This window comes from Leucopleurus acutus, assembly GCF_964270905.1.
Source record: "Leucopleurus acutus genome assembly, chromosome: 5".
Classification (NCBI taxonomy): domain Eukaryota; kingdom Metazoa; phylum Chordata; class Mammalia; order Artiodactyla; family Delphinidae; genus Leucopleurus; species Leucopleurus acutus.
In genome coordinates, this window is record NC_139147.1 from 49164242 (window position 1) to 49173267 (window position 9026).

Below are 9026 nucleotides of genomic sequence, written 5' to 3' on the forward strand. Positions count from 1 at the left end.
AGTAACTCGCTATATGGACTTCTTCCATAGGCTGCTTCTATTAAAAACTTAACCTGACACTTGTTCAAATGGTAAGGAAGACTTTACTCAAGACTATTGCAGTTAGGGACATTGCAATAGGGAACAGAGATCAGGCTCAACTCCAAAACAATAAAGATAGCTAGGAGCAGAGTGGAGATATCAGTGGATGGAAAACTAAGAGACCTCAACGGTAGAGAGATTCTTGCTAAAGGCAGGACAAGGGCTTTGATATGAAGAGTGAGGAATGAGAAACTTGATAAGATATCAAGGTTGGGGGATGACTTAGCAGGATTCTTGCTAAAATTGACCTATGCAATCTCACAGAAGGTCAAGGTCAAGGACTAATCCCAGGAGAGGGCTCAGAAGAGCCTAACTAAAGTCTGGTCAAGGAGAGTCTTTGTCACTTGAATGTCCTCACAACATGGCAGCTAGCTTCCCACAGGATGAATCATCCAGGTGAATAAGCAAGCCAGAAACTGCACCGCCTTTTATGACCTACTCTCTGAAGTTGCATACTGGTCTACTTTTTTTCTATTTGTTGGACATGAGTCACTAAGTTCAAGGGAAGAGGAATTAGACTCCACCTCGTGAGAGAGTGTCAAAGAATTTGGAGACATATTTTAGACTACCACATCAGAAATGATGCCAACTGAAATTAATGGTATAGCAGCTCAACTCAATTGTTGCTTATAAGATTATCTTGGTCTGGGAGCATTTTTATCCTGTTTTAAAGTTTTTCTTGTTTTGATAAACAGCTGTGTATTTAGAAACTGGTTTCCTCTTTCTCTGCAAGACATCAGAATTTTTGCCACAAATACTTGTGTTGAAAATAAAGTTTATTTTAATTTTCTCTCCTAGGGTCACCCTAAACTATTCCCTTACTCTGACTTCCGATGTTGCTCTATTTTAGCAGCTTGAAGTCAAAAAAGGATATCTCCAGATTTTTGGCTATAAGCTGCAGACCAGAGATGTGTCCTGATAGAGAAAAGACTGATAAGGGAGGACTGCAGGAAAATCCTAAGACTTTCTGACATCAGTATGTGATAACTTTTCCCCTTCTTGTGGAAAATAGAGGTAATAGGCTATGATCATTGTAAGCGAAGTACACCAAGATTTGTGTGTCACTTCCCAATACCAGACTAAACATATTAAAATTTTAACAAAGAAAAAAAGAACATATTGTAAATTCACTGTGGGAAGTCTCTGTTAAAAAAGACAGCAAGAAAGTCTCTTACTTCCTTTTCAATGCTTCTTCAAAAGCAGCAGTTCTCTAACTTTAAAGTACATCAGGATAACCTGGAGGTCTTAAAGACTGCTAGGTATCACTGCCAAAGTTTCTGATTCAGGGGAATTGGTAGGTGGGGCCCCAAAATTTGCCTTTTAACTAGTTTCTAGGTGATACTGATGCTGCTGGTCTGGGGATCCCACTTTGTGAACCACTGTTAGGAAGATTAGGGGTGGCCAGGGAGGTAATAACGTTAAGTCTATCTCATGTGAGGTAAAAGGGATCATATAAGATAGACTGATATCACTATAAATTCATGACGCCCAAACTGAATTAGACCATAAACACTGCCTAACAACATGACTGTCATTCCCTAGTCAGCTCACACTTCGTTCTTTCCTTTTTTTAATTGCGATTTTAAGAAACACATACGTTTACCATATTAACAATTTTTAAGCTCAGTAGTGTTAAGTATATTCGTGCTGTTGTGCAACAGATTTCCAGAACTTTTTCACCTTGCAAAACTGAACTGTTATACCCACTAAACAACCCCTTGTTTTCACCACCACCCTCCTAGTCCCTGGTAAACACAATTCTACTTTCTGCTTCTACTGTTGACACAAATAATCAACAATCAAACTATAATAAGTAATAGAAAAGAGTTTTATTAGAACCAAACCGAGGACTATAGCCTGGGAGGCAGCCTCTCAGCAGCTCCAAGGATCTGCTCCATCGAAGCATGGTTTTCAGCACAGTTTCAAACCTTATTATTAAAACAAAGAACAGGGCTTCCCTGGTTGAGGTTGAGAGTCCGCCTGCCGATGCAGGGGACACGGGTTCGTGCCCCGGTCCGGGAAGATCCCACGTGCCGCGAAGCGGTCTAGGCCTGTGAGCCATGGCCGCTGAGCCTGCGCGTCCGGAGCCTGTGCTCCGCAACGGGAGAGGCCACAACAGTGAGAGGCCCGCGTACCGCAAATGAATAAATAAATAAATAAAACAAAGAACATACATCAAACATGACAGGGGTACACTCCTTCAAGGTTTCAAAAGAGACAGAATAGTATGTATTCAATGAGACAGCATAATCCTGGTGTCTGGGAAGGGAACCTTACCTTCAAGAAAGTGTTAATGGATGCCACAGGAAGAGAGCTATTTATCCTTATCTTCGAAGAGGACATTCTTTATCTTAATGGTTAAAGTAGATGTGCTGTATAAGTGTTTGACAGGCCGTAAGTCAGGCTGTGTTTCAGTTCACACAAAGTTCAGGCAGAACCACGTATAAGCCAGAATGACTTCCCTATACTGCAATATGTGAAAAACTTCTCCATCACTGGGAGTGTCACATTCACTCTTCATAACAATTTCAAACCTTCTCCCATTCTTCGCTCTCCAGAGATTCTCAGCTGACTACCTCTTTCACAGAAATGGGAACTCTAAAATTACAAGTGCCATATCTACAAACTGGTTTCCATCCCCACCTAAGTTTCTTCCCTTCTTTCTGTTACAAAGGAAGTGGTATTTCCTCCTCCTATCCAAGACCAGTTCCCTCCATCTGTCCTCTGAATCCCATCTCTTTCAATCTTCTGAGGAAGTTCACCCTTCTCAACCTTTCTTTCCTCATTCCCTTGCTAACAATCCCATCAGCTGGTCAAGTCTCTCCCAGGCACAGTAAAAATAACAAAAATTTCCTGGACACCACACCGGAGGCTGAGCCTACCGAATATTGCCTCTGCCAAGATTCATAAAAACGTTTAACCTTGATGACTCAATTTTCTCATATTCCACTCATCCCTTACCCACTCTCACCTGGCTTCAGCCCCCAAACCTCACAACGCGGTCTCAATAGTCTTTGTATTGCTACTGTCAGTGGATGTTTTCCACCCTGCGTTGCACGACAGCGCTGCTTTCCAGGCCGGAAGGCTTGCCCCTTTGGCATGACGTCATATGGCAGCGCCGGAAGGAGGGGAAGGGATTTCCGGCTGCGGGTCTCGGGTCAACGACGGATACTGTGTAGAGTGATAGGTAATCTGTGGGTCAGGTGCCTCGCGGATCCCTGGGCAGCATTTCCCGGCAGAATCCTGCGTCCTCTGGGGTTCCTTGTGGTTTGCACCGGCCGGAGCCACTGTCTTTGCACTCCTGGTACGGGCGGGTTTCTTGTCTCCCAGTGTGTGTGGTGAGGTGGGAGGATGCGGGAGACCTAACATACGCATACCGGAGCTTGTGCGTTAAGAAGACCCACAGATAAGAGGAAGCCTAGTGATTTAATAAACTATAAGTACAGTACCTGGGACGAGAGCAGTGTTTCCCAAAATGATATCCTTGTTCCCCTTTTAAATATTTGGGGGTTTTGTTTCTTTGATATCCTAAAAATATTTACCATTTACAAAGACAAAACTCAAAACTCTTTTTCCGAAATCAGTGTTTCTCGTATTGGGGCTGAGAACTCTCGGTTAACTATTTCGAGGAGTCTGAAGGAAATTGTATTTTCTTTAAAAGGTGTCTGAACGCGTTTTAAATGTGAGAAGCATTGACCCGGAGTATTTAATCGAAAAATACTTTAATGATAAATGTGAACTATATACTGCCAAACATTGGGTTCGATGTTACTATAAATACAGTCCTTGTCCTGATAGAGTTTACCACATAGTGGGGCTAATAAGTAGCCAGGAAATTACAATGCAGTGTTACAAGCACTATGGTGCAGAAGTACAGGGTGCTAAAAGATCTAATAGGAATACTTGATCTAAAGTTTGAGGTGACAGATAGCTAGAGATGTAGCTGAAGAGGTAAGCAAATGGTGATTTTGTGAAAAAAGTTTATAAGCCATATATATAAGTTTAGATTTTAACCTGGCAGCAGTGAGTTTTAAAATACACATTGAGGATGATGTGAGTGTATTGATCAGATCTGCAGTAGCTCCAAATGGCTTAGAGATGAAGGAGAGCAAATCTAGAGGCTAGCAGATACAATTAAGAAAATGAGGTTGAGGGAATTCCCTGGCAGCCCAGTGGTTGGGACTATGTGCTCTCACTGCAGAGGGCCCGGGTACCATCACTGGTCGGGGAATTAAGATCCTGCAAGCTGTGCAGCGCAGCCTCCCGCCTCCAAAAGAAAAAAAAAGATAAGAAAATGAGGTTGAAGAGAAGTGACTGGATTAGAGAAGTATTTAGAAACTAAATAAATATAACTCAAATTAGGAATGGAGGGTGTGAGAGGGGACAGTTATGAAATGACTCCCAGTTTCTGCCTTCAGCAAATGGATGGATAGTAGTGTCCCTCCCTGAAATAATGCAGAAGGAGAAGCAGATTGGGAAGGGAAGGGAGACAGATTTCAGTTTGTTGCATTTGAGGTGTCATCTGATACATGGTGATCAAAGTCAAGGAGGTAGATCAGAGTTCATAGGGAAAATGTTTAGATTGAAAAAAGGGCTAAGGACAGAACTCAGAAGCACATCCACCTTGTGTGTGTTGGGGGTGTGGGGGGAATGGATCTGAGCATCATTGCACAGGTCAGAGACCCAGGAGCATGCAGCGTCATTAAATGAAGCCAAGGGAAGAAGGAACTTTTCAAGTATTTTAGTTGCATTTGGTGAAAAGTTGAATTCCTTTTTTTGCTTCAAGTCCAGCACTAGTTTCACATCTTTAAGCATCTTCATTGTTTTGTGGACATCCAGACCTTTAGGATAAAATTGTGGAGCTTATATATATTTGCCCTAATTTTGGATATTTTGTTTGGCAATAACTTTATTTGCTGTAAAGTCTAAATTGGAGAAGGGAGGTTTTATTTTTTTTTTAAATCAGTAGATCTCTCTATATTTCTATTTTGAAAACATATAAGGGCATTGGTATAGCAGCTGCTAAGTGCTTTTTACTAGTTGCCATTTTCTGTAACTTTTCTGCCCTTTGTCTTCATGTATTGCTTGTTAAGGGTCTTGTGTTTGGGTCTGTATCTGGGCTTAGTAGAAAGTGGAGAAGAATACAGCACCATAATCTCAGCCATATAGTGGTACATAACTTTGTTATCCGGTAACATTGATCTTCTGGGTCCCTAGATACAAATCTGAAAAGGATCTTCAAGGTATCCTTTTGCCTAAAACAATAGTGAAGTTCATATCTAAAATAAGAACCCAAATAAGTTTTGAACTTTTTGCCTAGTGAATGATCATAGGCTCTATGCCACAGGAGTCTAAGAAAAATCAATGGTGCAAAAATAAGTTGGACTAAGATTCCACTTTATGTTTCAGAAATAAATTGCATTTTGGTATCTCAAATTTATACTTGCACAGTTACTTGAGAGGTTTTTAACTTTTCATTACATTTTTCTTTTTTTATAGGGCTTTTCTTACAAGCCTGTTTTCCTCAAAATGAGTGTCAGTGTCACCTTCTTAAGACCTTTTGCCAGAGTTTTGGTGCCATTTACCCTTCATAGGAAGAGAAGGGTTTTATATTCAACAACTCTGCAGAGATACATGTCTTCCAAAATACCAGCTGTGTCCTATCCTAATAAGGAGAGTACATCACCTCCTGAAGAGCTGGAGTTGGATAGGTGGAAAATTACAATGAAATCTAGTGTGCGAGAAGAGGGTGTTTCAATAGTCTCAAGTAGCAAGGATGAAGATACTCTAGCTGCCACCAGGGAATTAATTGAGATGTGGAGATTGCTTCGCAGAGAAGTACCAGAACACATCAGTGAAGAAGAGCTCAAAACTGTAATGGAATGTGTTTCTAAATCGTCAAAAAGAAAATATTTAAAATATTTATATATTAAGGAAAAAATGAAAAAAGCCAAGCAAATAAAAAAGGAAATGAAAATAGCAGCAAAAGAGCAAGTAAAAAAAGATCAGCTACCAGAAACCACTAAGGAAGGTAAACAGCAAAACTTTCTGTTTCTACGACTTTGGGATAGGAATATGGACATTGCAATGGGCTGGAAGGGTGCCCAGGCCATGCAGTTTGGACAACCTTTGGTTTTTGACATGGCTTATGACGACTATATGAAACCAAAAGAACTGCAGAATGCTGTTTCCCAACTTTTAGAAAGTGAAGGATGGAACAGAAGAAATGTTGATCCTTTCCATATTCATTTCTGCAGTCTTAAAACAGGTGGTGCCTACTATAGAGAGTTAGTTAAACGTTATGGAGAAAAGTGGAACAAATTGCTTTTAACAGCAACAGAAAAGTCTTATGTAGATTTATTTCCAAAGGACAGTATTATATATTTAACTTCAGATTCTCCCAACGTTATGACTACTTTCAAGCATGACAAAATTTATGTAGTGGGATCTTTTGTTGATAAGAATATGCAACCAGGCACATCCCTAGCCAAAGCAAAACGGCTGAAGCTGGCAACAGAATGCCTTCCATTAGATAAATATTTGCAGTGGGACACTGGCACCAAAAATCTCACCTTAGATCAAATGATACGTATTTTGTTATGTCTGAAAAACACTGGTAATTGGGAAGAGGCTCTGAAGTTTGTTCCTAGGAGAAAACATACTGGTTATCTGGATATTTCTCAGCATTCTCAAGAGTTTTTCAACAGAGTGAAGTCAAAGACTTTTAATTCATTTCCAAGAGCCTCTGTAGATAGACACAGAAAAGGTAGCTTGAATGAGAATATTTGATAGCTTAAAAAGTAAATGGATTAGGATTACAGTTATTTTTTTTTTTCCAAAGTCAGCTGAAATTTTTAGGAAGCCTCTGCTGAAGTAGCACAGGTAATACTCACACTCTTGTTTCTTTTTTTTTTAAATTTTATTTTATTTTTTATACAGCAGGTTATTATTAGTTATCCATTTTATACATATTAGTGTATAAATGTCAATCCCAATCTCCCAATTGATCCCACCACCACCACTTAGGAATACAGTTCTGTTAGTCTGTTTCATCCTGAATGGAATTCACTTGCTCTTTTTTTTAAAGGTTGTCTTTCCAAACTAACTGAAGTATTATCTTTCTCCAATTAAATATCTGTAAAACTTTGGAAATATATTTTGTTTACTGTAAAAAGAATCTTAGAAAGTAAAAAGAGTTGTCCGTGTTTGTTTGAGCCCAGTAAAATAATTGTACCATTGGTGTGGCTTTTTATGACTACTTTTGAGTCTCAGACTGCATTTTACTTCTTAAATGTTCTTTTAGCCATGTCAACAACTACCCTTTCATCGAAAATTGATGAAACTTCAGGTGGTGGTTCATTTACTTAACATTTGGTACAGTGCTGGGCATGTCATAGGCACTAAGGTATATCATTTAACTGAATCTTGGTTAAACAAAAAGTTAGGACATCCTTTGGCATGTCATGAGATTGAGCTGTATAATGAAAAATGGGTTCGTGGGGTAGTGAGAAATGGGTTCGTGGGGATAAAGCTAATTTCTTATCCTCTTAGAAGAAAAGGGTTTATTTGAAGAGTGTTCCTACAGCACTTCCCTGTTGTAGTGTAGATGGCTTTTCTTTTCAAGGAAATACTTCCTTTTTTCAGCCATGTGATTTGAATGGAAGCTGCCATATTTTTACAGACCTTGCTCCCCTGGCCACAACTGATTATCTCAAAAAAGACACCTCACTCAGGGCTTCCCTGGTGGCGCAGTGGTTAAGAATCCACCTGCCAATGCAGGGGTCACGGGTTCAAGCCCCGGTCCAGGAAGATCCCACATGCTGCAGAGCGGCTAGGCCCGTGAGCCATGGCCGCTGAACCTGCACGTCTGGAGCCTGTGCTCCGCAACGGGAGAGGCCACAACAGTGAGAGACCCACTTACCGCAAAAAAAAAAAAGAAAAGAAAAGAAAAGGTGATGTGTAAACTTAGAATTGACGAGAAGTGCATTATGAATGAATTTCAACTCTTAAGACCCTACTGAGTAGCAAGGTGCTAATACTTGAACTGCTTGAAATACATGGAAAGTAAAATAGCGTAGTGGTTAAGAAAAAGGGATTAGGATTGCCTGACAGGATTGGCAATAGAGGAAGGCAAACAAGGCTCCTACTGCACCTCACGAGCCTCCTGTGTCCCAGCCCTGCTCTCTGGGTTCCAGCTCCACCCTACGGGTTCTGACATTGCCTAGATTAATCTCTTGAAATTTCAGTTTTCCTCATCTATAAAAAGATTAGAAATGGTTCTTGACTCATATAAAACATTTAATGTGGTGTCCATCTGGCACATAAGTGCCTAAGTAAATATAAACTAATGAATTCAGACTATACATTCAAAATGTATAGAATTTCTAATACGGTATATGCAAGTTATTGTGTCCCTTTGAGGAATACATTTGTATTTCTGTGTAACAATATGCTAAAGTGTTTCAGTGATGCAACACTAGAATTTTTCTTCTTAATTTTTTTCCTTCGCAATAGCCAAGCAGTAACTGATTTCTAAGACTGCTTCTCTCCTATGTAGATGGATCACAGTGGCAAGCTCATCCACAGTTTGAGCTCATACTGATTTTAATTTTACAAATTTTTTTGAATTTGGAATTCAGCAGAACCTCGGATACTGCTTCAGTTTCTCCAAACTAGATGGTCTGATTTCCTGGGCGTGAATTAGGAAGTAACAGCTTTTCTCTTTATCTTAAACACCCAATAATTTATTCTATAGTATTCTTTCTCTTTGAAGGTAACTTTTGTTTCCTATGGTCTAATCATCTTCCCCTTCTTACCTATTAGCGACGTGTTTTCATGTAATAACATTTCTAGTTCTCTCCTTTTGCTCTTTTCAAACATGCTACCAAATTTCCAACTTTTAATAATTAAACAATTTAAAAAGAAGTCTTTGTTTGCTACTATTA

General features: G+C 39.8%; 2 protein-coding genes across 7 annotated transcripts in view; one reads left to right on the plus strand and one right to left on the minus strand.

Moving 5' to 3' along the window:
• Nucleotides 1-3151, minus strand: part of SENP7 (SUMO specific peptidase 7) — a 170879-nt gene extending 167728 nt beyond the window's left edge. For 4 of the 6 annotated variants that reach the window (XM_082839378.1, XM_082839381.1, XM_082839373.1 and 1 more), the window contains exon 1: nt 2359-3151. The gene's annotated coding sequence lies outside the window, so the exon portion shown is untranslated. The remainder of the gene's footprint in view (nt 1-2358) is intronic. The other 2 variants (XM_082839380.1, XM_082839379.1) reach the window with 2 other exon arrangements.
• Nucleotides 3152-3270: 119 nt separating this feature from the next.
• On the plus strand, nt 3271-7312 carry TRMT10C (tRNA methyltransferase 10C, mitochondrial RNase P subunit). Its single transcript, XM_082839681.1, is given in 3 exon segments — nt 3271-3385; nt 5581-6831; nt 6833-7312. Coding segments are annotated over 2 exon segments (1245 nt in total). The 5' UTR covers nt 3271-3385; nt 5581-5610; the 3' UTR covers nt 6857-7312.
• Nucleotides 7313-9026: the final 1714 nt, after the last annotated feature.